Source organism: Pogona vitticeps, chromosome 7 (genome assembly GCF_051106095.1).
Source record: "Pogona vitticeps strain Pit_001003342236 chromosome 7, PviZW2.1, whole genome shotgun sequence".
Lineage (NCBI taxonomy): Eukaryota > Metazoa > Chordata > Lepidosauria > Squamata > Agamidae > Pogona > Pogona vitticeps.
This window is the reverse complement of record NC_135789.1, coordinates 32,993,229-33,018,267: the sequence shown is the minus strand read 5'-3', so window position 1 is coordinate 33,018,267 and position 25,039 is coordinate 32,993,229. Positions and strand designations below refer to the sequence as shown.

General features: G+C 60.3%; 1 protein-coding gene across 2 annotated transcripts; it reads right to left on the bottom strand.

The window, feature by feature from the left end:
- Positions 1–799: 799 nt before the first annotated feature.
- PHF12 (PHD finger protein 12) lies at positions 800–24,811 on the bottom strand. Of its 2 annotated transcripts, none has more exons than XM_072978682.2 (15): positions 24,233–24,811; positions 23,616–24,067; positions 11,529–11,601; positions 8,875–9,274; positions 8,526–8,646; positions 7,932–8,064; positions 7,652–7,816; positions 7,148–7,309; positions 6,075–6,768; positions 5,463–5,591; positions 5,013–5,156; positions 4,692–4,790; positions 4,249–4,331; positions 3,687–3,825; positions 800–2,994 (listed from the first exon to the last, which is right to left on the bottom strand). In XM_072978682.2, the coding sequence occupies exons 1-15, from the start codon at positions 24,296–24,298 to the stop codon at positions 2,591–2,593; spliced, it is 3,264 nt and encodes a 1,087-aa protein (XP_072834783.2). In that variant the 5' UTR covers positions 24,299–24,811; the 3' UTR covers positions 800–2,590. The 2 variants fall into 2 exon arrangements, with proteins under 2 accessions (XP_072834783.2, XP_072834782.2); XM_072978681.2 differs by having other exon boundaries at positions 6,075–6,828; positions 24,233–24,809.
- Between the last annotated feature and the right edge of the window lie 228 nt (positions 24,812–25,039).

Sequence of the window (25,039 nt, the reverse complement as noted above, 5' to 3'; positions counted from 1 at the left end):
GTCCCTCCAGTTGTGTTTTTACAGTGCGATCAACCTGTTGGGTGCACGCCAAAGAAAAAGAAACCATCAGCCAGCGGAGATGGGGCATCTGAAGGAGACCCCCCCCCAAATCCCCGCTCCCCCGGAGTCCTCCTCCTCCTCCTCCTCCCGCATGGCTAGGAAACACAAACAGGAGCCAAGCCGTCCCCTCCCGTGCATCTCCTACCTAAGCCGACAGAAGGGACCGCGCTTGGCCTGCCCCAGAGCCACCTCCCTTGAGCCCACCAGCCCCTCGGCTCACTGGAACAGCTGATCGACTCTCCCGTAAAAGGCCCCGCGAGCAGGCCGCTGCCCTAAGCCGGATCACGGGCCTTCAGAGGAGGAGAGCCCGGCACCTTTGGGGAGACGATCTGTTTCGCTTGCCAGAAAGCTCCTGGCCTTTAGGCGGCATCTCCTTCCTAGATTTCGTACGTGGGTCAGTCCGGTACAGGACCTCCAGGGGACTCCCCCCGTTCAGCGTCCGAGGCGAGGAGGAACAGAGAGAGCGGTCGGGTCACCTGGAAGGAGGAGGGTGGACGGAGCCACGCACCTGCCTTCTTGCCTCTGGTCCACCTTCGGGCCCAAGACGGAAGCGTGGTGGCTCCTGTCCCGGCGGATGGCCCGTTGCGGCCACGGTGGGTGGGTGGCCAGCCTCTGGCTCCCTGGATCCGGTGGCCGGGGAACCGAGGGCGTGGCGTTTCCCCGAAGAAGCCGCCGGACTCCACGGCTCCAAAGCAAAGCAAAATAAGAAGGAAGGTGCAGGCCTAGCGCTGCCTGATGATTTCTTTCTTTCTTTCTTTTAATAGCCATATGAGGGTTTATTAATACAGACTTAATGCCATTGGAACATGAAAACGTCCAGCTTTTATACAAAAGGAAAGGGCAGGAATTGCCTGATCAAAAATGAGCATTAAAAAGATTTAAGAACGCAGCAGCAGCAGTGGCAGCAGTTCTCCCCTCCCCTCCCCTCCCGGGTGGAGGGCAAGAGGGGGTCGGAGGCTAAAAAGAGTCAGAGGGGTCCCTTCGTAGCCTCCTCACCCCTCCACCCCATCCGGGGGGGGCCTCCGAGAGGGGCAGTTGTTCCTTCCCCACAATTCGCAGCATACCCTGTCCCGTGGAGCAGAAAAAGATGGGGGGGGGAACGAGGAAGGAAGGGGAAGAGGGATCCTTTCCTCCCGAGACCACAAGGTTAGCACAGTCTTCACACAGTGAAGGAGATACAACTGGTTTTTTTTTTCTGTCCGGAGGCTGGCACAGAAAAGGGGCAGTTCTGGAAACTGGAGGTGCAGAATGACGGGGGGGGGGGTGCAGCAAAGACATCTCTCTACAAGCTGACCTCCCCCCCCCCACGGCTTGGGGTGCTTGTGCCATAGAAGGGGGGGGAGAGAGAGAGAGACAGAGAGAGCTCCTGGGGTCTCGACAGACAGGCAGACACCAACCGAGTGTCGTATTTTGTTGTTTTATATACAGAATACAGGAGAGAGAAGAAAAAAAGGATTTCTGTAAAGCCTAAAACATTGCCATTACTTCTGTACATCAGAAACTCAACTGCTGAGAGAAGAGGACTGGAGAGAGGGGGGGTTGGGGGGGCAGGATGTGGGGCGGGAGGGGGGGGAGAAGAGGGACGGCGTTTTGGAACAGAAGGACGGAAAAACAGAGGTTACGACAAAGAAACGCTTTTGCTACAACAGACAAACCGGAGCCCACGTTCATACCACAGGGAGCACTGTACACAGCTTAAAAAACACGGGAGGGAAAAAGGCCGTCAGTCGATGTATTTACACAGAACCCCAAATACTTCTCGTTATCCAAAAAACAGGATGGAGACCAGAAAAATTTTAAAAAGAAAACCCACCCTTTCTCCCTGCCGCTGATACACCGGAGTGATGGAGCAGCAGGAGGAAGAGGGAGGAAGGGGCCGGGAAGGGCAGGAGAGAAGTCGGGATGAAATAAGAAACCAGCATGAAGGTAGCACAGATTTTTACATTAAATAAAACAATGATAATTGTATAGATTTTGCTGTATGAAAACTGTATTTTCTCTTTTTTTTCTTCTTTAATATAAAAACTATTGTCACTGGCACAAAATAGAGCAGGTTTTTGATTATTTTACAACTGCAGGGAGTGGGGGGGGGGAGAGCGCTGGGGCCGGGGGGGGGGCAACCTCCATGAGCCGGCCTCTTTTCACCCGCTCCTGCCCTGGGCATTCCCCCCCCCTTCGCGCTGCAGTTTTCCTCTTTCCTTTTTGTTTTTTTCTTTTTCTTTAAAATGAAATGTATAGTACAAATATATGTGCAAATGCCCTAAAACTTGAGCAAACGATAAAAAAAGAAGAAAAAAAAATTAAGAGTTCTTCATTTCATGCAAAGGGCACCAACAGTCTGTCGCCCGTCCGTGTGTGCCTGGGTGGGGTGGGTGGTTGGGGGACATAATCCAGACAGACGCGTGGTTTCATGTACATCGCACCGTCCCTCCTCACTTTCTCTCTCTCTCTCTCTCTCTCTCTGAAGGGCGGCTGCCCCTCCTCTTGAGCCGCCTCCGGTCTCCTTCCTCTGCCTGTCCGCTGGCCGCCCCTAGGGCACCGAGTTCGAGCGCAGCACGGGGACCTGGTGGGCCTTCAGAGCCGAGACCTTCTCTTCCAAGTCCGCGTCCTGTCCGAAGGCTGAGGCCTCCCCCTTGGGCGGTTTGGTCGCAAACTCCGTGACGCTGAAGACGAACTGCAGGCAGCCCAGCTTAATGTAACTGCCGTGGTGCAGCAGGGCGGTCCCCTCCCAGCCGGCCCCGCTGCCCCCGATCAGGCTGGAGCTGCTGGCTTTGCAGTTGCAGGGCCTCGGGGCCGGCCCTTGGGCCTGGGCCCGCATTGCCTCCGCGGCAGGGGACGCGGCACGGGCGCCCCCCTCTTCGCTGGGCCGTCCGTCCTCCTCTTGTTGCTGCTGCGGCTGCTGCTGCTGCTGCGTCTTTCGGCTCTTGTGCCGCTCTGGAGAGACAGAAGGCAAGGGGGTGGTGGTGAAGGGAGGGACCCCAAGAAACCGCCAGAGCAGGGAGACCCACGGCACTCACCCTCTTAGGACCTCGCCTGCCAAGGGGACGGGAAGAAAAACCTCTCAAAGGTCACGGTTTGTACTTTCGACATAAAGGGGGTGTGTGTGTGTGGAGACCCAAGACAGTCCTCCTTTGGTTTCCAAAATAAAAAGATATATACAAAAGAAATAACGGGAGCAAGGAAAACTGCTTGAGACCACCTTGCCTTCTGAAGCCACGCGGGACGTGTGTTAATGTATGTGCTGGGTCAAGGGGTGGCCTGGCATCCATCCAAACATGTCCGAGGCTCCCCACAGGACCGGGTGCGAGGGGACAGCGCCTCAGGGACAGGGGACCGCAGAAAGCAAGCCCTCTCAGCAGGCCAGGGAGGAGGAGGAAGAGACCCTGGGAGCTGGGCCGGCTGGAGCTGCCCCCGGGCCGTTCTGGATCCCGCCTGAGCCCAGATGGAGAGGTCGCTCCTGGCTACCTTCCGTTACACCCCCTCAAAAGGGCCCGTCTTGGGGATTCCCTTGGACAGCCGCATCTTGAGCTGCAATCGCTGTGGAGCATGGATGGGGGGGGGGGCAAGAGGCAGGTTCTGGGGCTAGGGTGGGGCCAACCAAACAAGCCAGCTTAAAAGGAACGTACTGATCACGCTCTGCACTTTGGCAACCATGCTGCTGGGGGGCACGAGGGCAGTCTTCTCGGAGAAGTCGCACGAATACAGGACGTTGTCTACCGTCGTCCCGTGCTCGCTGTAGTTGAGCAGCTCGTAATGCTTGGTGTTCTGGGGGGGGGAAGAGGAGAAAGAAACCCCTAAGAACCCAAGGGAAGCTTCCTGCACCCGCGGTCAGGCCCCGCTGAGAGACCTCTTGAGCCCAGGGTGGTCAACACCGACCGGCCGCCCCAACTCCCCAAGGGTAATCTGGGGGGGGGAGGGAGGCGTCTTCCCTGCCCCACTGGACGGAGGTGCTGCTTTCTTCAGGCCGTGAAGTGCAGCCCCTCTCCAGCTACATTGTGAGAGATGCAAAGCACAGAGGGTGGGCAGGGGATTCTCCCCCCCCCCACGCACGCACGCACACGCACGCACACGCAAAGAAGGAAGTTCAAGGGGGATCCTGCTGATCCTTTCTCCTCCCTGGAAGGAAGCGCGCATGCACGTGCACACACATCTGTATCAACCCTTCCCTCCCCGTGGCCTGGGAGTCACCTCGTCAAAGAAGATGCAGGCGTGCTTGCCCGAGACGTAGTTGCAGTGACCGTAGTTCGTAAGGCACACGTCCATATCCGCCCCTGCCGGGAGGGAGAAGAGGAGGAGGAGGAGACGGGGTCAGCATCCCCACACGCTCCCAGCTCTCGCCCAGGCTGGCCATCCCCACGAATCCCAACCCGGAGGAGAAAGGCCACCCGCAGGGTCGCTCAGGGTGGGCGGCCAGCCAAAGCACACCTGCCCTCCCAGAAGGGCCGGTCAGGCCTCCGGTTCCACCCCTCACCCTAAACCTAACCCTCCAGCCTAGAAAAACCTGCCAGAGGTGGGGGCGGGGGGGGCTGCCGGTTCCCATCAGGGAGGCCTCTAAGCCCAGCCCAGCTTTAGGCTCCCTCTGCCCCCACCCTGAATCCCCGTGCCGGGCTTGCCAAGGCTGGGCCCTTTACCTGTCCCGATGTAGAGGGTTCTGTAACACATGTTCACAGCGCTGCCCATCCCCAGCAGAGGGTAGAAGACGGCTCGGGCCTGCACCTCCTTCCCCTGCCCTGCAAAAGAGAGAGAGAGAGGGGAACAGTTTCAGAGACCCCCTCCCTTGGATGGAAAAGGCTCGACCCGGTCTCTAGCTCCAATTCTGCCTCACATCCTCCACCCCGGAGGATGTTTTAAGCATGGGATCCGCAGAGCGGACAGGCGGCAGGAACCATCGACTCCTGCATCCGAAAAAGAGGGAACGGGGAGGGCTATGTGGGGGTCTGCCCTGTACCCACCTTCAGCAGGGTGGGACGTGGGGCTGGGTTGCCGGGCACTGGCGCTGCCCGTGTAGGGCTGGGTTTTGGAAGTGAACAGCTGGTGTATTCTCTGCAAGGCCAGGAACTTGATCAGCTTCTCATCCAGCATGTTGATCTCAATCTCTGTGGGTGAGAGAGAGAGAGAGAGAGAGAGAGAGAGAGAGATGGCCGTTGAGCAAAGGAACACGCGGGGGAAGTCTGGTGGGGGGGGGGGGAGAACGCTTCCAGGGCCTCCCAAAAAAGACATGACGCCCCTTCTTACCACTGCGTGGCCCATTCCCGTGGGACTGAGCAGGCCCAAGAGGGTCGGCCACCTCAACCGGCCCCAGGTCTCAGAGGGCCGAGGCGGCCAGGCAGAGAGAGGGCTTCCCCGCTCGCCCACCCGCCTTGCGATCCAAGGGGGAGAAGAGAGGAAGGGGGGCCCCTCACCTCCGCCGCCATCCATTAATGCTTTCAGGGAGCTGGTGAGCTCCAGCGCAGATGAAGAGTTGGAAGAGAGCAGGGAGGGGGCTGATAAAACGCTCCCCAGGGACAAGGCGCTGGGGCTGATCTTCTCGTCTGGAGGAGGAAAGAAAGAGAACGGCCCCGTCAGGAGGCCCACGGCTGCCCCACCATCGCCGCCCGGCAGCCCCATTTCCCCACTTTGTGCTGACTCCTAGAATGATCTGCAGTCGAGCCTCGCAACCGTTTACCGTCAGATGACGGCCACAAGCAAGAATGGTCAATGGGAAGAAAAACCAGCCGTGGGACTCCTCCGGAAAAACCACGGGAGGAAGCCAGAACTTCAACAAACCCAGCCACCCTAACCCTCTCCTGCTGTCCAAATAAAGGTTGCGCAACTATGCCCATAGGGCACAAAGCCTTTTCAAGGCAGGATGAGAACAGTTTGACTTTTTAAGAAATGATTCTTTGCTTTCTCCAGCTCTCTAGGTTAGCAACTTCATTTTTCAGCGTTGGGCTGAGGACGCCCGGCCTCCGGGGAAGTGAGGCAGCGGCGCTCTCTCAGGCGGCGGGACCCTTCCGCCGGCCTCAGGCACTCACCTGGAGGCGGTGCCGGCAAGCAGAAGCCATGGGCCGCCCCCGCGGTGGCCGCCGCCTGGGGTGGGGTGAGCGCCCGAGTGGCCGTCAGCGGAGACTCCATCGTCCCGAGATCGGCGGCCAGGAGGGGCCCGACAGGGGCTGGCGGTGTGCTCTTCCTTGGCAAGGCGCCGGCCGCTTCCAGGGTGGCGCACGAACCGGGGACGGGAGCCGCCACGCCCGCCATCGGCACGGAGCCCCGGTGCGTGCAGGAGACAGGGTCCGCCGCGTTCTCAGTCTTGATCCCGGCCGTGTGATTGAGGAGCCGGCAGGGGGCGGGGGGAGCGGAGGGCCGAGGCCATGGCTGCTGCCGGAGGGAGGCCACCGGGAAGGCGCCCCCATGCCCGCTCAGCCGGGGGGAGTCAGTCAAGTGCACGGAGGCCTCCCCATAGAAATGGGGCCCGTTGATTTTCACCTCCGCGGCGGCGCTGGGGCCGTTGGCGGTCCCGCAGGGAGACGCTTTCTTGGGCCTGTCTGGACACGCAGGGTAGGGGCCCTCCTCCTGCAGCGAGTTTTGGGCGACGCAGGAGGGCGAGTAAAGGGGAGGAGCGCCGGCCTTGTCCGCTGCCTGGTAGGGGCCGGCCAGGGACCCGTCGCTCACAACCGCCGGCTTCACGTCGGCCTTTTCCGCCTGCTCGGAGTCCCACAGCGACGGCATCTGCTTAGCAGACAAGTGTTTCAAGATGCTGCACTGAAGAGCGATGACGCTACGCAACCACTGAGAGGAGGAGGAGGAGGAAAAGCAGGCAAGAGCCACGCTTGAGAATCAGGAGAGAAAAGCCGGCAGGTCCCAGCCAAAGCACCGGAGGAGGGAAGGAGAGGAGCGCTCGCAGTGGAAGGCCTCCGCTCTCTGGCTCACGCCTCTGCCGGCACCATCTGCCACCCTCTTGAAGCCAAAACCCCTCCGCGATGCTCTCAACCCCTCCTCGAGGTCCCACAAGGCCCCCCTTTGCCCGACAAGCCGCACCCCTCGAATCCGTCCCGGAGACACGGCCGGGGAGGGCCCCCTCCCCTCTCACCCTTTGGCCTGTTTTTACCTCGTGCTGCTCCGACTGGGGGGCGAAGCGCTCCGGGCTGCAGAGTCGCGTACAGGAGAGCTCCTCCGAAAACCCGTTGCCGATCAGCTCCCCGTCCCGGATGGCCGCAGGCGGCAGCAGTGGGGGCGGGACACGATACTGGGACTTGACCGCATCCGGAACCTGCAAAGAGAAAGGGAGGAGGAGGAGGAGGAGGAGGAGGAGGAGGAGAGCCGAGTTGGACCTTTCTGTCCTCTTCCTGGGTTCATTGTCAAGGCAAAGGTGGCCAGTTTGAGGCTTCACTGGGCAGAGGCTGCCACCTCCTGGTCGATGCTGGCAATGCAGATCCACCAGGAAGGCAGTGTGTTTATTTTTATTTATTTGTTTTATGTGTCCCTTCAGTTTGGCAACCACCCCTCTGGTTCCTCCCTCGTCGGAGGGTCAAGGAAGGGTGGAGGAGGCAATCCAGAATTATTTTCCTGCCCATGAAACAAACCGTGGCTTTGCTCTCGTCCCCCGACCCACCTTCAACCCCTTCCTCTTCATCGACTGCACCACGCGGCGGTTGGGAGGGTGTTTCTTGTGGATCCGGTTCAGGAAATCCACCTTGACCACGTGCTGGGAAATGGTGTCCTGAAAGCGGTCGAACACCCGGCACCGGTTGCTGAGGGTCATGTTTTTCTGGTTCAGCTGCAAACGAGAAGAGACGGAGCACCTTGTGAGGAGGCAGCCGGAGAGCCCAAGGGGAAGAAGGGGCTGGCTTTGGGGGCTGGGGCAGAGGGAGGAACCCCCCAACCTGACTCACCACCACGTGCTCAATGTGGTTCGGACACATCCACCGGCCCAGCGGCATCGCCGTGAGAGGAGGGTCCAGGCAGTCCATGTGGAAGAGGAGCGGGCAGTAATCGCACTGGATGAGCGGGGCGACACGGCAACTCCTGAAGGGAAGGCAGAGAGAGAGAGAGAGAGAGAGAGAGAAGGGAATGTCACCAGTAGGGAGGAAGAGGAAGGCAGGCTTAGGCGAGGCTGCCCTCTCCAGAGGCTTTTCCCGCTCACCGACAATGGCCTGCTTGGACCGGCAGGACCAGGAAGGGGGCCACGTCTCCCCCCCCAATGGCAAATCCTGTGGGAGCGACCGCTGCCCACTTAAGACGGCTGATCTCACTTTGGAGTTGTCTCTCTCTCTGCGGGTGTGTTTTCTCCGGCGCCTTGGGAGGGATGACACAGAAGAGAACCGAGGGACTGGCGTTCTCCTCCGAGGGCTTACGGGGACCTCCTCTCACCAGCAGAGTCAGCCTTCGCTGCCGGGAGCCCCTCCTGCCCCACCCAGGGGGACAAAAGCCCAGCCCTAATCCCTTCCTCCCCTCCCCCCCCGGAGGGCCAAGGCACCCAAGAATACCTGCCGCAGGTGAAGCAAACTTTGACAGGCAAGGGGACCAGGCCGTTGTGGTCCAGCTCGTGCTGCGCCCTCTTGACGTTCTTCCCCGTGGTCTCCTCTTTCCGCCGCCTCTTGCTCGTACCTGGGGTTGCGGGAAGGAGAGAGAAGCGGCCCCCGGTCGGTCCCCTCCTTTGCTGCCTCGCTCTCTCTGGGGCAGAGCAGCCTCTCCCGAGAGTGCCCCATGACACACAGACCCGCCTCTCGGTCCGTCGTTGGAGGTCCGAGAACGTTTTACGATACAAGGCCCCCCTTTCCACCACAGACAGAAGGGAGGAGGGACCCCCCCGGCCGCCCCCCCCGAATGGCCTACCTGGAAGTGCTGTGGTACAGGTCAGTTCGTTGGGCAGCTGGAACTGGGTGGGGTTCCTCTCCATGGCGGCCGCAATCAGCAGCTCAAAGGGTCGCTTCAGGAGGGGCTGCCCGCCCTCTGCCTCCCCCGTGGCGGGGGCCGAGTAGTCGTCCACGTCAATGATGTCCTCGTCCACGTCGTTCTGCTCCGAGTTCGGGGTCTCGGTGCTGGCGTTGGACGTCGGGGTGCCGGGCCGGCTGGCTCTCCGCTCCAGGAGCCGAGCGTGGGAAAGGGTCCGGAGGCTTCCGCCGGCCCCCGCCCGCTCCAAGTAGTCCGCATCGCTGGTGGGGGACGTGGTCCTTCTCCCAGCCTTGTCCACCAGGCCGTTCACGTGGCCCAGCTCTTTTTTCTGCTCCCGCTTCTGCAAAAGGAGAGACTCAGACGGGTTACGCCTCACTTCGGCCGACCATCGCCGGCAAAAAGAAAACTCTCTCGGAGCAGGCGTGGCCCCTGGTGGAGGAGCGGCTGGAATTCAGCCAGCCTAAGCCGAACGACTCATGAAAAAGGACCAGAGACGGGGTCGGGCCGACTGGCCCCTCTTGGGGAGCTGCCTCAAACTCAAGGGCACCACAAATGCACCCACTCACTGACACCCCCCCCACACACACACACACAGACACAGGAGAGCCAAGAGGTGGTTCTGGAGCTACGCTGGTCTTCGAGCTTTCAAGGCACTTTAAGCGAGGCAGCATCCTGAGCTACGTCGAGGTGGATCTGGGTCAGGATGGCCAACCACCCTCACAATCCTCGGAGTCGCGTTTCAAACCAGGAGCAGGTTTTGCCCCTTCTGAGAAGGGCGCCCGACACACAGAACACACAAAGCATAAGTAAGGCTGAGCTGAGACAGTGTGTGTGTGTGTGTGGGGGGGAGGTCCAGATTCAAGGGGAAAGCTGGCTAGTGACCGTCTCCCTGGCAGTTCTGGGGCTGAGGCCGGAAGGCGATTCGATTCGGGGCTCCGGGCTGAAGGAGGTGAAGGGGGAAGGATGCGGAATTAAGACCAAGTAAGTGCCTGGAAGACGTGACGCCGAGAGGGGCAGGGGAAGGGACCGAGCGCCTTCGCCTCCAACGCAGGTCCCCGGCCTTAACCACAGAGGCCTCCTTCCCTCTTAGGAACGGCCAGGAAGGGGGAGGCAGCCATTCCCTGCGACCTTGCAGAGGGAAGGAGCAGCAAAGGGAGACTCAAGCGGAGACGCTGAGCTCCAAGCAAGAAAGGGATCCGGAGTTGAAGGCAACCCGCGGGAGGTTCCTGTCCAGCCGCCTGGCCCCGAACACACGCAGGAGGGGTGCAGGGCAGAGGCTGGGAGAGAGGAGACGTCAGCGGTGGCGGGAGGCACCGAGGGGCCGCCAAGATCGGGTGCCTTTCAAAGACTGGGCCGCAGATCGCCTCTCGGCCTCAAGGAGAGGCAAGGAGCAGCTGCATCCCGGGGGGGGCTCAAAGCTTCCAGCTGGCCCAGGGACCGAGCGCACACACACCCACACGAGAAAGAGGGGGGGGCAGGGGAAAGGTCCCTCGACCGCCCCGCACACTCCATCGAGCCAGGCACAGAGAGGGGCCTTCAGAACACACTGAAAACAAGGCTCCCCTTCTTCCGCCGGACTCACCTCTGCCTCCCGGGACAGGCCTCCGAGGCGCTCCAGAGTCCCGGGCTTTCCCCATCGCCTGCCCCGTTTTCACAGGAGGCATCCGGGGGCTCTGAACCCCGGGACCTTCTGCTCCCCCCACTCCTAAACAAGGCCATCTCCCCATCTTCAGCCGGCCCTTGGTAGGAAAGCTGGTGAAGGCGGTCTTCTTTTCGGGGGGTGGGAGGAGGACAACTGCCTAGGATCCGGCCTGCCCCCCCCCGCCTCCCCACGGCCCAGGAGTCAATCTGAGCCTCCAGATGGGCCGGCCGGCGCAGGCAGGAAAGGCCAGGCCTCTCTGATGACCAGCTGGAGGCCAGCCCAAACCCTTCCCTCACCCCGGTTTCCCATGAAACGAGTGAGAGGCTGAGCGAGGCAGGCTGGCCGGCCGGCCGGCAAGCGTAGCACATCATCTGTCTCCACGCCGCCCGCCCCCCCCAATCCTGCCACGGTCCCGGCTGCTATGGCAACGGCCAACCGCGAGGGGGGTGAGCTCATTCCATTCTTTGTGCGCGCGCGAGCCGGAAGGAACTGGGAGGCTTGGCGAGGTCGGGCGTCCAGCCCGAAAGAGGGAGAGGGTCTGGCCCTTCTCCGCGGCTTTGCCCTCGGGAGGAAAGGAGACCGGCTCAGCCGAGCCTGGCAGCCCACACGGGGCGTGTTCTTCGCATGGGACCGGCCGTGCTGGCAGCTCCTCTCAGGAAGAAATTCATCCAGGGAGCCGTTCCTTCCATTTGCAACGCCTTCCCACCCTCCTTGAGAAACCGGGGCCTTCAAAGCAATGGTCGTGGGGGGGGGGGGAATGAAGGAATGCCAGAGCCGGCCTGCCAGCTGTGCTTCCCACCCCTATGCATTCCTCCCCCCCACACACACACAGCCGTTTGGATCCCGTTCCAGGGTTTGCAGAGAGAAAGGCAGGCGAGGGATTCCTTCCCAGGCGGCCTCATCCAGAAACGGCACGGGGGGGGGGTCGCGGCACACTTCTCTCTTTCCTTACCTTTCGGCGAACGGTGCAGCGGTGGCACATCCACTCCCCCGGAGGCAGCATCTCCTCGCTCAGCGGAGGGTTGCTGTGGAAAGAGACGTTCACGTCACAGGAATTCAGGAGTTTCCTGCAAAGATCCCGAACGGCCGGGAGAGACACCCTCGGAGGAGGGCGAGCGCACCCTGAGCTCCGAGAGGCAGCCCAACCCCACCGACGACGTGTCCTCCAAGGACGTGGTCCCCTGCTTGGAAGGGCGGGACGTGGCCAAGCGCTCCAGAATGGCCTGAAGGTGGCAGATTTGCTGCCTGGCAGACGGGGCAGCAGTGGCTGGAAGGCCTAAAGGGGATGCCAAGCGACAGAGGCCACCCAGCCACACCTGAGGACGGTGAACGGGCCACCCGTGGGCTGCCCCACGAGTGAGGCCACCCACTCTGCCTGTGGCCCTTGATCCATAAGAGGCTCAGCCAGTTTCTCCAAAACTTGAGGCAAGCTTGCCATGTTTCACCGCTTGTGATCAGTGCCCAGAGGACCCTGCGCAGCGCCTTGCAAGTATTCCGGATCATTCCCTTTCCCTTACTCTGCTCCCTGACACGGGAGGCGTCTGCAGCTGCAGGACAAACAAGGAGCCTTCTGCTCTTCCTGGAGAGCACCAAGCCACGTTGAGACATCCGTGTGGGGCAGGCTGAGGGCCCTTGGGCTCCTGAACCCCCCCCCCAGGACCCAAGCCCATCCCTCCCCTCCCCGGGTGCGCCAGGCAGGATCTCTGGCCTCCCTGGGTCACCATCTGCGGAGAGGCTGCAGAGCCGGCAGACGGAGGGAGAAGCCACTCAGGCCGGCCACCTCCCTTCTCAGGGGCGAGGCTTCAGGTGGTGGCGGTGGTGGTGGTGGTGGGGAAGGCACAATGGAACCCCCCCCCCGCACGCACACACACCTGAAAGCTGCAGGAGTTTTGAAACACTGTGTGTGTGTGGGGGGGGAGCCAGGTTTTCTTTTTTCCTCTCTTTCTCTCTTAAAAAACCCCACCAGGGTGGCTGGAATGATCTCAGTTGGCAACCTATTTGCTCCTTTATCACACACCCTCAAGCCGCTTCAGGCAAACTGGCAGGAACCCAAGAAGGGGAAGGGAAGGGGTTGCGGGACGGACGGGTCCCCTCTAGGAAGCCGGGGCCCTGGCACTCTGGAGCACAAGGAACCCGAGCGCGGCCAAGGGGGGAACAGGACCCGACTTGCAGGAGGAAGCAAGGAGGCGCCCACGTCAACACACACCTGGCCCCGCTGCTACAGACACACACACATGACACACGACACATGAGACACGCGGCGCAGGCCTACGCACGCGGCTACTATCCTGACCTCTAAGCTGTCGGTCACGAGGCAGGCAAGCTCACCCTCCAAAGGCGGCGCGCGGAGAGCCCGGAGGCCCCCCATGCTTTGGGGTCCCTGCTCACGGGGGCCCAGTTTTGCAGGCAGGGTTGCTCTCTGGCGCTAGCCGGGCCCTGGCCGGCCGCCCCACTGAAGGATGCCAGACCTGCCCCTGGAGACACTGGCCATCGGCCTTCTTGACCCTGCAAAGCCATGCCGGTCCTCTGAGTGTGGCTCCCGGGGCCTCTCGTAGAGCCGGGACCCACGCAGGAGGAGGAGGAGGAGAGCAAGCCCTCCCCCGTGGCAGCTCGCTCCCTGCTGCGTCCACAAAAGAGGCAGGCAGCCTCCGCGGGTCCCTCCAGGAGAGCTGCCACAACGCGGCCATGAAGAAGCCCCATCGGTCGATGGCTACTCCTGGCCAAGACTTTTCCCACCCGCTGCTCACTGCTGCTGCTGGCAGGAACCAGAGCCACGGAACTGGAGCATCTTCCCCGAGACGCAGAGGGATGACTGGGAAACGGCCTTCCTTCCTCTGGGCACAGGGGTGCCCTTTGTCAGAGCCCAGGCGGTCGGGGGAGGCCCCGCCAGCGAGCACGGAAAAGGCCACCTGCCCTTTTGAAGCAAGGCCCAAGAGGAGGGAGCCTCCCGAAATCAAGGCACACAGGCTTGCTGGCTTGCTTTTCCTGGACGGAGACGCAAGAGCAGAAGAAGGAAAAGAGAGAGAGAGAGAGAGAGAGAGAGAGAGAGAGACCGCCGGAACCAAGCACTGGCTGGCATGGGGAAGGCAGGAGGGCCAACCGAGCCTCCCCGCCTCGTTTCAGGGAACGTCCGGGCGCCTTCTGGGCACTTGCTGGACTCAAGGTGGGACTCGGGTGACCTGGGCCTCGGCGGGGGCGTTCCTGGGAGCCCGGCGAGGCTGCGCTTCGCCCCTCGATATGGCCACGCTCCAACGGCTATATATAGGCTGCGAGCAGATCCAAAATCCTTTGGGGAGGAAAGGCGATACTCCGAGGCAACGCTGGGCACCACAGCCGGGACAAAACCACAAACCTTGCAGGCACGCTTGCAGAAACCGGGAGGGCGGCTGGGCGAGGCTCTCCGGCTCTCGCAGAGCCCATCAAGAGCTCCCTGGCCTTTTCCTGCTTCGGTGCCCAGCGGTGAGAGGCGGGAAGGGAGAGGGAGGGAGGGAGCGAAGACGAAGACGGCCTTCCTGAAAGCACAACATCCGGGCTTTTTTTCCTGCCTCCTCTAAATCTCCTCAAGTCGGGCAGGGAGTTTTTCCTTCAACCCGGTGCTCCTCCCCTCCAGCTACGAGGAGCCTGCCGGATGATGAATTCCTCCGCTCGACACCACCCCACGGTCGAGATCAAAGCGCCCCGTTCTGCCGCTCTCCCGAAGAAGAGCAGGACACTGCTTGCCGGGACCATCCAGGGAGGGGCGAGGGTGGCGGCGGGACAGGTGCGGCCTGTGCCGTGGTGCCCTCGGGCCACGGCTGAATCCAACCCTTGCAGTGAAACCTTTCCAAGTAGGGGAAGCGGATCTGAGTCAGGGCAGGATCCAAGGCTTCCTCCCAGCCTGCCTGCTGCGGAAGGATCGGCTTTTCCTTCTCCTTTCTTTAATGGCCTGCTCGAGACTTAGCACACGGAACACTTCCCAGGGAGGCCCTCGGTTTTCTCTTCCTCCACCTTGGACAAACTCTTTACACACAGCCTTGTTTGCACAGTTGTGGGAAAGAAAGGCGCGCACACACACACACACACACACACACCGCACACTGATCACTCGGCTGCTAAAGAAAAAAAATTAAAATAAATAAAGGCCACCTCTCCTGAGCAGATCTTTCCTTCTGCCTCCCAGTCTGCTAAGCGGCTGCCTCTGCTGGTTACAGGAGGCGGAAGTGGGGGGGGGGGCGCGTCGGGGAGAACAACAGAGGAAAGGGCACAAATGGCACCGAGGGATCGGCAGGCAGAAAGAGCAAGAGCCGGGAGGAGCTGGCAAGCCCCCATTCTGGCGCGCAACGTGGCAAGACGTTCATCTAGAGAGGAAGATCGTTCTGGGGTTCTGCTCTGAATGGGGCCCCCGCCTTTGGGCAGGCCTGATCCTGGCTTTCCTATGTGTCATGGGTTTGACGGAAAGGGGAGAGAGAGAGAAGGCCAAGCCCAGCCAGCCATTCAGAGCCACGGCCTGCCTTCCCCATGCCTTCTCCCCCACAAGGCCCTGCTCCTTCCGCACAGGACTGAACTTGTCCCGCTCTTGCTCTCTCTGTCTGGCGGAAGGGGTCCCTCCGCACGGGCTCTGCCATCGGATTCCTCCTTCCTCTCCACCCTCGTTCTGCCAGGGACGTTTCCTCAGGGGCCACAAAGGCGAAGCAGGACGGCATCATCGGACGAGCAGGAGAGAGGAGACTCGATCTTGCGGTGTCCTGTCTCCTTAAACTGCACTGACTTCCAGCTCCAGAACTTTGCAAATACAGCCGGGGTTTTGCTTCCCCCCCCCTCCTCCCAGCCCTCTTTTTCCTCTTTCCCTCCCCCCCTCCTCATGCTTTTTAAACTGCAAAAGCCTCAGGGCAAGGACTGCCTTCTTCAATTTGTTAGCCCTCCTAGAAGACTCTCTGAGCCATGCCCGCCCGGTCCCAAAAAGGGAAGACAGACAGCAAAATGGAACAAAGAAGTTAAAGCCAACAGAAACCAAAATATAGCAGGTGACAAATACTACAGGCACTGTTAAAAAAGGAAAAAAAAGAAAGAATTCCACAGAGTTTCAAACCCACTTAAAACAAGCCAGGCTGTGAAATACATCCAGCACGTTGGAAAGCCAGGGAGAAAGTCAAAAAGGACCTGATCCAAGCAGGCAGGTCTCCTGGGAGAACGGGATTCCACCACCAGATAGGAAGAGAGCCACCCACCAGCCCCACCAACCCTGCAAGCAGGAAGGGCCTCGCGCCTGCCAGTATCTGGGCCGCCACGTTTCCTACAAACGGAGGCTGACCTGTCTTCCTCCAAGGGACCCCCACACCTGATCGCTGATCTCAAGCAGGCTGAGCAACGCTTCTGCGAAGGGCTCTGCTTTAGCACCTCCGTCTTACCGCCAAAGGGCTACGGATTAAGGACCGGATCCGACCCCAAATCCGGAAGCGCATTTCCTGCCTCACCTGGGCGCGATGGAAAGGAAGAGGCCTGAGCGACACCCATCGCCGGCACGCCGAGGACACGGCACTCCCGTCTCTGGACGGCTACGTGGCCGTACCACCCTGAAAGGATCCCGGTCTGTTCCCATCCCAGAAGCTGGGATCCGGGTCAGGCCTGGGATCTCCAGGCAGGGCTAGGAAAGAAAGGCCGCCAGAGAGCCACGGAAGGAAGGAAGCCACAAACCCCAGAGGGCTGAGCAGAAAACCCTCACGTGCTCTGGGCGTGGGAAGAGCTCTCGGGCCGATTTGTCTCTTTTCTTAAGGGTGTGTGTGTGTGTGGGGGGGTCTGAAGAAGTGGATAATTATAACCCACAAATACTCACATATAAAATGGATTTCCAAATCATAAAGGGGACACGATATCTCTGCTAAATATAATAAGGGACAGAGCGCAAGACCGAGGAGGACCGAGGGGGGGCTGTTGAGCCGGTGTGTGTGTGTGTGTGTGAGCAACGCTGCTCTCAGAGTAACCCTCAGAATGTGGGCTCTGTGAGGCTTCACATGGGGCCAGAACGTTAAAGGCCGCACAAGTTGCCGAGAGAGAAGCTCGGGTGACCAAGGGCAGAGCCATGAAGGAGAAAAAACCCGGCTCCCTTCCCTCCGCCTCCCCGATGGAGCCATCTCAGGAACGAGCTCGAACTCACGCTTGACTGGATTCCAGATGAGGTTCCCTCCACCTGCGTCCCACCACCTCTCCGCTTCCTTGCACGGGAGGTGCTGCAGGCCGGCAGCCAAGGCCTGCAAAGTCAGAGAGGAGACTCGGCCACGTCCAGCCGGCGCCGGGCGAGCTCCCAACGGCCGCGGTTCCGCGGGACTGCTCACCAGGGCGGCCCTTGGGAGATGGGCCCGGGCCCTCTGGAAGCCATTGGTGGCCATCAGCCTCCAGGTGGTGAACGATCTTCAGGTTACAGGGACCCTCAGCAAACGTGGACAGAAATCAAGCCATCTCTGCAGGCGGAAGGCCAAGCAACCAGACCAAAACCCTTCCGTTCTTCCCTTTCTGGAAATGCCCTGCCTTGCTCTGGACTCTCTGGTGCAGGAGGCCACTCTCCTCTTCCTCCGGCATCTCTGAGAGTGGCCTTTGGGGCCACCACGGAGAGCTGCAGCTGAACCGGCCACAGTCTGACGGAGAGGACACGACGCTCTGGCGGGCTCCGGAGACGCCAGGCCCCTTTCTGACCCCTGGAAATGGCGCAAACCTGATTTAGCCACCCAGGCTGGGCCCTTAGCAATCCTCGGTATCTTTTCACTGCCCAGACGGAAGCCAAAAGCTTAGGCCCTGACCCTACATCCTGTCTCACCTGATCTCAGAGCCCTTCTCCCCCCCCCAAAAAAATAAATGCCCTCCCGTACCTGCTTTGGACTCATTTTGAGGGAGCACAGCCGGCAAAGAGAGGCCTTCGAACTCCCCCGAGAGCTTCCAGTGGAAAGCTTGAACCCCACCATGCTAGCTGCACACCAGGCCTGTTGGAATCCTGCCCTCTCTGGCAACAAAGGCAGCCCCGCACAGAGAAAGCCGGGCTCAAGTTACAGTCAGCCTGGATTTTTAATTACAACCACTCGTTTCCAGAGGTCCAAGGTGCACATCAGCACCATCAAAGGAAGAAAAAAAATAGGCTGGGGGGGGCGTTTTTGGGTTTGGTGTGTGTGTGTGTTTTTTAAAAAACAAACAAACAAATGCCCAGTTTTTAGACAAGGCGTTTTTTGTGCAGAGTTTGGCTTCTGGAAAACCCTGTAAAGGATTTCTGAAGTGACACATTCCTCTTTTTAATCGTTCAAAACGATGCAACTCTAAAAGACAGTCCAGTTTCTCTCTCTTGCACTGACCTGGCCGTGAGACGGGTGGAGGGAACCCCTTTTTCCTCTTTAAAAAAACAAAAACAGAACAGAACAGAACAAAAATAAAATGAGGCTTCAGAACCCATTTGGATGTTACCCGCCCTGGACCTGCTTAATCAGCCAGAACTTCGAGGGCCTCAAAGTCTTGAAAATGAGCGCGGGGGGGGGGGGGGAGGAAGGAGGGAAACACAGGAAACAGGCCTACAGCATGCAAAAATAAACAAGGGCACCATTCACACAGGGCTCCTCTGTTAACTCATGACAAGTTCAGGATACGGGGCATCACTCTGATTAAGGTGTCCAGGTGTTACCCGGTTGGAGTTCCAGAGAACTTTTGCACGGGGTGATCAAGGTGGACTCACGCTTTCCAGCCATAAAGGGAAGGTCCCGGCCTGCCGTCCTCCTACCTGGGGAACTCGGGCCCCTCCTAACCCCTTGGGAAGGGATCCCACCGGGCCCCCACTGCAAGCGCGGCAATGTCAAGGAGCTCCCCCCCCATCCCTGCCCACGGCTGCCCAGCTGCCGCATGAAAGGTGCCTGGATAAGCAGGCGGCAGAGAGAACACCTTCAGAGGCAGGCCTGCCTTTCAGCCTCACAGACCGTGGGTCCATTCGCTCCTGGAATAAGGACTCGGGAGAGCCGGCCGCCTTCCCAGGTCTCATGCAGGCAACGCAGCTCATACGCCCACCCTTGAAATCCGCTTGAGAGAGACCCACCGGAACGAGCCTGGGACCCAATGCAAACCTGGACTGGCCACCAAGCCAACACGCCCTCTGAGAGATCCGCCTGCCGCTAAGGCAGCCACGTCGTGAGTCTGCGGAATGGGCCGAGAGAATAAAGGCGACGTCCACCGCCCCTGGGCCAGGAACCAGAGCCAATTGCCAGACTTCTGGAACGCCGGGGCAAAGGCCAGCTTTGGGACAGAGAGCATGAGATGCCCATAAAGAACGGCAGCACAAGCAGCAAATCGAGTTCCCAGCGGATGGGAAGGGGGTGACATTTCAAACGGAGGCAGCCTCGGGGAGAAACACACCATCTTTTGCCCGAAGCGCTGAAACAGCCCTTTGAACGACAGAACAATAGGGGGAAAGAAGAAGAAAAAACCCAGACCAAGGGGAGGCCAGGCCCCAGGAAAAGTCACAGAAAACCACCGGGTGGGTGGGGGAAACGTGGGTGCGGACACCGACGCGCTCTCTTCCTTCCTCCTCATAAAGTTACCTTTGCTCCTCCTCTTATGCCGCCTGTTGCTGGAGTGACCCAAACTCTGATAGCCAAACAGGAAGCTATAAATGGGATTTGACCTAGATAGATGGAACGGTTGGCTAAGTTCAGAGAAGACTTTTGCAGCCTGGAAAAGAGCCAGTTCACCTGCTCTGCATCCAGCCCTGACCACTGATTTATTTATTCTGCAAGTTACCTGCTTCTGCACCGCGTACGCCTCTTCCCCCCCCCCCCCAGTCACATTCTTCCAATTCCTGGGTGAAGTGGCTCTCATGGCCTCCCTCTGACGAGAGGGACAGGGCCTCCCTCCTCCGGTGGGCTGAGCTCACCCACAAGATTATAAGTTCACCTTGCGAACAGAGGAGGACAGGCAGAGAGTGAGTGGCTGCCTGCCTGCCTGCCTGCCGGGGCGGGGAACTCTCTCTCTCTCTGTAGAAAGGAGACGGTCCAAGCGAGAGAGGCATAAGCACGGAGGGGGGGGGGACTGGAAAGAACAAGGCTTCCCAATGATGGAACTATTTTGCCACGGAAAGCCCGGGGGGCTCATTCGGGCCCAGAAAGCTTATACGTCAATCGTTCAAGCCTCTCAAAGGACGGAAGGGCTCTGGCCCATCCCTGCTAAGGGCAGAAGGCACCCGAACAGCCCACAGTCAGGTGAGAGTCACGGGTTCAAAAATGAAGGCAAGCCAGCTCTCTCTCGAAAGCCTCAATTATGTCACAAATTAAGCCCCCACTCTTCCTACCTGGTGAGCAAGGGAAAAGAAGCAATAAACTGAGGTTTGGATTTATTTTTAAAAGAAGTCACAAACTCCAGAAGCTCTCCCAGGAGAGACCTGCCTGGCGCCTTCCCTGATAACATTTAGAGGGCCGGGCTCCTCGGCCAGAGAGCGTTCGGCCCTGATAGGTATTGCCGTCTCCGTTCTTACACTTGTCTGTGTGCGCGATGCCTTTTCAACCTCAAATATTGCAACGCTCTCTTTGACTAGCTTATAGTCACTTTAACATATGTAACTTTTTAACTGGCTGTGTTGTTTCATATTTTTAAACCGCTCTTGACGGTCCTGCCAGCTCAACAGCATGTAAACTTTTCCAGCAAAACAAACAAAACACGCCGTCTTCAGTTGGAGCAACTAAAGGGGTGACTTCCTAATTAATTGTGAATTATCCCACAGCGGGCAAACCAGACGGCTCATCCCGGTGGCATGAAGTCGCAAGGGCCGAAGGGAGGCGAATTTGGGCCAGAGGCAGCCAACAGGAGCAGAGGCCAACGGCCTGCCGTGCTGCATAGACCTTGGGTAGGGACCAGGCGGGCTCTCAGGCCAAACGGGGGGGGGGGGGGAACCACATGCTCGCCTTTTTGAAGCCAACACCCTCTCTGCTGCAAAAGCTTTCCCTACGTCTGGCCTCCTCCTGCCTGGAAAAGTGTCATCCGGCACCCGACTTCCTTCGGAGACAGGAAGTGGAGGGAAGGATCCATACGAGGACAACAGGCAGACCGACTCCGAGCTGGCATTGCCTCATCACCCTCCCCAAACGTGGGCTCGATCCTGAGTCCAGCTACCCACCACCCGGGAGGGACAGCAGCTGAAGCTACTGGGGGATCCGGAGCAGACCCATGGGGATTTATTTCTCAACGCCCAGTTGTTTCACAAGATAAACGCATCGCCTCCCCCCCATCTCGCGCTACCCTAAACGGTACTGCTGGAAGAAAGAAAGGTTGGGCCCCCCAGGAGCAGATCTTTCAGCAGAAGGACCAAAGGCGCTCTTCACGGCTCCTCCTGAAAGCAAATCTGTGGGCCCGTAAAGTCTTTCATTCCAAGGGTATGCTTTTTGTATCAGATCCCAAAACAGAAAACACAAAACAGATCCTACAGGCCTGGAATCTGCTTGCTCCCGGCTCTCTCCACTCAGCTTTCATAGGAGGGTGCCGAAAGGAACCACAGGCATTAATTACTGTGGTTTAATTTTGTGTGTGTGTGCATGTGTGCTTTCAAGGCAAAGCCTTTGCTTGAATCTGCCGTTAGAAAATGTAAGAGAAAAAAACAAACCAACCCTTTTCCCTCTTTGGGCTCAGCAAAGGGGAAAACGAGCATCGTCAGAAGGCCAAGAATTCCTCTCCGTGATGTAAGTACACCTCGTCGCCCGAAATTTAAACTAAAGCCACAGATACTAAAGACCAAACTTAATAAATGTATACGTATATTCATAAACCACCGCCAAGGAAAGAGCCACACGCCAGCAGCCGCAAACACTCCCTGCCTTCTTTCAACACTGGCACCCGGAGGGGTGGCCGCGACATGCAAGCCGATACGAGCACAGATTCCCCCGGAGAACCTCCACTCGCTGGGAGGCAAAACGGCCGATTTCACAGGTCTGCAAAAATCTGGCAGAACCTCCACCAACGATGAAGGCTGCCTGAAGTCTACGAGTGGACAAATGTGCATTTATATATATGTAAACAGACATTTCCTTGTGATCATGGACGCATTCCAAGATGGGGGGGGGGAAGAATTCACATGGCGAGGGATCATGGGAGCTGTAGTCCAACGACATGTGGAGACTTGTGGCTGGTCCACGAGGAGCATCTCCTAAGGAGCAGCCCAGGTGGCTCCCGGCTACACGGACAAGCCCGCTTCCCCACCTTCTGCCAGCGCTACCACCTCCTCCCCTTCCACACACACACCCCCCAATTATAGGTCAGAGTGTGTGGTGTTTATTACACACAGGCAACGCAACTGAAGACAAATGGAAGCAAAACCACACTCTCTCTTCTCAGTAATCCCCGTCCTGGATAAGGTCACAGCTTCCCTCTCATTTAAGGAACTTGAGGCAAAACACACACACACACACACACACAAATCTGCCACGTCCAACTCATGAAACCAGTGGGTTGTTCCATGACTAAAACAGAGATGTTTATGGGCACGTCATTCCGTTCTGAACCCAGCCGGTGACCTCTGACCGAGGAAGCAACTTGAACCAAGTGACATTAAAAAAAAATCCAACAGAACAAGGGGATAAACTCCCCCCCCACCTTGTGACCCCAATGCTTGGGGGTCTCCAAAACCCTCCAGGTCCTGCCCACACAGCATCTAGGTTTTTGGCAGAGCAACGGGAGCCTATCCAATCCAAGGGCCTTCCTTTGATAGACACCCACTTCCCTTTCCTGATGCCTTATAAACACAAGCGTATGCACGCACGCACGCATACACACACACACACACACAGAGAGAGAAAGCGAGAGAGATTAGCTTGCTTGTGGGCCTCCTCTGGGGCAGCCCAGCCTGCCTGCACAGAAGCCCACCTCCCTCCCTCCCTCCCCAAAGCCAGCAGGACAGTTGGGGTTCTCCTGGGTGACTGCAAGGGACCCCCCCACCCCCACTAACCCCCGGGGTCAGCAAGAGAGGGAGGAGGGGAGGGGAGGGGAAAGGCTCCCCGAAGGAGGGCTGGGGCCAGGGCTCCCGGAAACCTGAAGGAAGAGGAGGCGAAGGAGCCGGAAACAAACAAATACAGAGAAACAAAAGAGGGGGGAAGCAGGGGAGGGGAGGGGAGGGACCCCCACGCCGAGGGGAGGTGGGCAAGCAGGCTGCCCCCCCAAGTGACAGCAGGAGGAGGAGGAGGAGCTGCCCAGAGGCCCCATCTCCTCGGCAGGCCTTCCCCAGCCTGGCCCCCTTCCCGGGGGAGGGGGGGTTGGAGACAGCCCGCAAGGAACACCCCCAAAAGATAGTCTCCCGTGTGTTGGGGGGGGGGAAGGCGGTCCCCAGCAGGCCCGAGGGGCAAAATGGCGCTGGGCAGGCGGCAGCGGCGGTGGCAGAGTGGGGGGGGGGAGGGAGGGAAATGGAGCATCCCTCCAGGCAGGTCGCCATGTTGTCAGCTGGAGCCACAGCCGGAGCAGACCCCCCCCCCCCGCCGCCGCTTCCCTCCCTTCCCTTCCCTTCCTTCCCTTCCTTCCCGAGGGCAAAGCCGCCTCTTCCTCCTCCTCCTCCGGGCGTCGCGGGCAGGAGCGGATCCGGAGCGCCCGGGGAGGAGGCTGGAAGGGGAGGCGCCCGCCACCGGCCCGGGAGGAGCGGCGGCTCCCCAGGGCGGAGAATAACGGGACCTCGGCGCCGGCGGCGGCGGGGAAGCGGGAAGCGCTGCGATCCGGAGCGGCTCCGAATTCAGTGCAAGAGGAAGGGAGGGGGGAAGAAGAGAGACGAGGAGGGCAAGTCGGCGGCAAAGAAGAAGAAGAAGAAGGAGAAGAAGAAAGCCCCATAAAGAGGAGGAGGAGGAGGGGGAGGATTGGAACCTGAATCCGGACTCGCTCCGGAGGGGCCGGAATCAAAAGGGAATGTGTTGTATGGAGGGGGGGGAGAGAAAAGAAGAAGGAGGAGGCGGAGGAGGTCTGGGAGAAGCCGGGGTCGGCGGAAGAGGAGGCAGGGAAACCGACCCCCCCTCCACCCCCCCCCACCCCCCGAGCGAGGGACTCCGGCCGGAGGGGAACGGAGACTCACCAGCACTGGAGGTGGAAGGCGGCCGGGCAGTGGTCGCAGCAGAGGAGGTCTCCGCCTTCCTTGCAGCTGTCGCAGCTGTCGTGGTTGGTGGCGCGCCCGCTCCGCCGAGAGGGGACCGAACCCGGGGACCCTCCCGGGGGGTGCGCGCCCCCACTGCCCCCGCAGCCAGGAGGGGGGTGCGGAGGGTGGCCGCCGCCGCCGCCGCCGCCGGGGTGGTGGTGCTGGGGGTGCCCGGGGTGGTGGTGGTGGTGCGGCGGGGGCGGCGGGTGGTGGTGGTGGTGATGATGATGCTGGTGGTGATGCTGCTGGTGGTGGTCTCCTCCCCCTCCTCCTCCTCCTCCTCCGCGGTCCGTCCGGCGGCTCCGCTTCTCCGTCGCCGGGCCTCCGGTTCCTCCTCCTCCTCCTCCTCCGGCGTCGTCGCTCCGGGGGGGCGCCAGCAGGGCCTGGATTTGCTGCCAGAGAGGGAAAAAAAAAGGGGGGGAAGGAAATTAAAAAGAGAGAGAGAGAGAGAGAGAGAGAGGGGTGGGTGTGTTTGTGTGTGTGTGGATGATGAGGATGATGGGGGAGCAGAGGCGACCCCTCCCCGCCCCCCTCCTCCCTTCTCCCCTCCCCCTCACCTCCATGAGGCCCCCCGAGGTGTCGAGGTCGTAGACCACCGTCTTGGCTTCCATCCTCTCCCACATCCACGGCGGGGCGGCCGGTCTGGCCAAGGGCTCGGCGGGGGCGGGAGGGACGAGGGGGGGACGAGGGGGGGCCCCCTCCGGGCCCTCGAGGCCGAAACGAGGGGGGGCGCGAGAGGGAGGGGAGAGAGAGAGGGGGGGGCCTTCCTCCTCCTCCTCTTCCTCCGCCTTCTGGGCCTACCCGACGGGCCTGGCCGGGGCTACCGCTGCTACCGCTACCGCCGCCGGTGCCACCGCCGCCGCCCGGGGCAGCAGCAGGAGGAGGCGGAGGAGGGGGAAGAGGGGAGGCGGCCTCCGGGAGACGACGGCGGCGGAGGAGGGGGGGCCGGCTGCCATGACAGGGGGCGGGGCCCTGGCTGAAGCCCCGCCTCCTCCCGCTGCCGCCGCCGCCGCCGCCGCCGCGCGTGAGGGGAAGGGGGAGAGCGGCCGCCTCACGGCCAGAGACGCGCAGAAAGGGCCCCGCCACAGCCTCCGCCGCGCAGGCGCACTCGGCGCCCTCCCCGTCGCCCCGGGAGCATGCGCGGCCAGGCGAGAGGCTGAGGCGCAGGCGCGGGAGGAAGGGGGGCTAGGAGACGCGGGGGGGAAGGGCCTCCGAAATCAGTGGCTTGGGGGGGCTCCGAGCCCCTCCCGCTTTCTTTCCCCGTGCGCATGCGCAACCTTCCTCCTCCCTTTTTCTGCGCTTGCGCACGTCTCACGTCTGCCTTCCTGCGCAGGCGCATTCCCATATTTCCCCCCCTTCCCTTC

Excerpts from the sequence above, each read along its gene's own strand:
- PHF12 (XM_072978681.2), bottom strand. The coding sequence starts at position 24,298 with ATGTGGGAGAGGATGGAAGCCAAGACGGTGGTCTACGACCTCGACACC. Across the intron at positions 6,829-7,147 it reads CCCAGTCGGAGCAGCACGAG|TGGTTGCGTAGCGTCATCGC; the intron begins GTAAAAACAGGC and ends TCCTCCTCTCAG. Across the intron at positions 2,995-3,686 it reads CAAAGTGCAGAGCGTGATCA|AGCGGCACAAGAGCCGAAAG; the intron begins GTACGTTCCTTT and ends CTGTCTCTCCAG.